Consider the following 1,150-nt stretch of genomic DNA (forward strand, 5'->3'; position numbering starts at 1 on the left):
CTGATGGAGACATTTATGGGAAGAAGCAGTAAAGACAAGGAATGTGAGGAGCATGTGAGGAGCAGCTGAGGGAGCTGGAGGGGCCCAGCCTGGAGAAAAGGAGCCTTAGAAGGACCTTCTCACTCTCTACAACTCCCTGCCAGGAGGTGCAGCCAGGTGGGGGTTGGACTCTGCTCCCAGAGAACAAGGGATAGGACAAGAGGGAACAGCCTCACGTTGTGCCAGGGGAGGGTTAGATTGGATATTAGGGAAAATTCCTTTATGGAAGGGGTGGTCAGGCACTAGCACAGGCTACTCAAGGCATTGCTGGAGTCACTATCCCTGGAGGTGTTAAAAAAATATGTGGATTTGGCATTGGGGGAACACAATTTAGTGGTGGCCCTGAAAGTGCTGTGTTAGTGGTTGGTGTTGATGACCTCAAAGGGCTTTTCCAGCCTTAGTGATTCCATGATTCCATGTCAGTTCATGGGACTAGGGATAACTGGTAAAATTCAGCTGTGGCTCACACATGGGTACACAGGTGCCTTAGGTCTGTCCAGCTGAGGTGTTTGTGTCATGTACCCTCTCAGGATTCCAAACCTGCCTGCTGGGGCTCCCATATCCCTCTGGAAGCAGGGAAGGAAGAATCTAAGTGTTCCTGTATTTCAGGAGACTTACATCACTGGCCAGATGGTACATAGCCTGGTCAAAGTTCCCTTCAGCAGCACAGAAAAGCCCCAGCCCACGCTGTAACTTGGACTGCATAGCAGCACTGCAGTCTGGAGTCTGCAGGACGATCCACTGCGCCTCGGAGAGGTACTTGGCTGCCTGTGGAAGATTGCCTATGCCTGGAAGGACACAGAGAAATAAGGAGGATAGAGAACATTTTTAAATCTGGAAAGTCAGACAATGCTGCCTGCTGTCCCTGTGGGACAGTTTGATATGGTGATGTGGTATGTGCATTCCTCACTTCTGAGTGGAGCAGGTGTCCAAAGCCTCATTATAGACAGGCTGTGTGTTGGGAGCAACAAGAGGTCAGAAACCACAGAATCCCAGACTGGTTTGGGTTTGCGGGACCTTAAAGATCATCCAGTGCCACCCCCTGCCATGGGCAGGGACATCTCCCACCAGCCCAGGTTGCTCCAAGCCCCATCCAACCTGGCCTGGAACA

The 1,150-nt window shown here is 51.6% G+C and overlaps 1 protein-coding gene across 1 annotated transcript in view; it reads right to left on the reverse strand.

The window, feature by feature from the left end:
- ZMYND12 (zinc finger, MYND-type containing 12) overlaps positions 1-1,150 on the reverse strand; it is a gene marked incomplete at its 5' end in the record, with an annotated part of 8,383 nt that overhangs the window by 5,822 nt on the left and 1,411 nt on the right. Inside the window, one exon of the mRNA XM_009076647.1 lies at positions 658-827. Within this exon, the coding sequence (XP_009074895.1) occupies positions 658-827 (170 nt within the window). The remainder of the gene's footprint in view (positions 1-657; positions 828-1,150) is intronic.

The sequence above is a fragment of the Acanthisitta chloris genome, unplaced genomic scaffold (genome assembly GCF_000695815.1).
Source record: "Acanthisitta chloris isolate BGI_N310 unplaced genomic scaffold, ASM69581v1 scaffold18666, whole genome shotgun sequence".
In the NCBI taxonomy this organism is placed as follows: Eukaryota; Metazoa; Chordata; class Aves; order Passeriformes; family Acanthisittidae; genus Acanthisitta; species Acanthisitta chloris.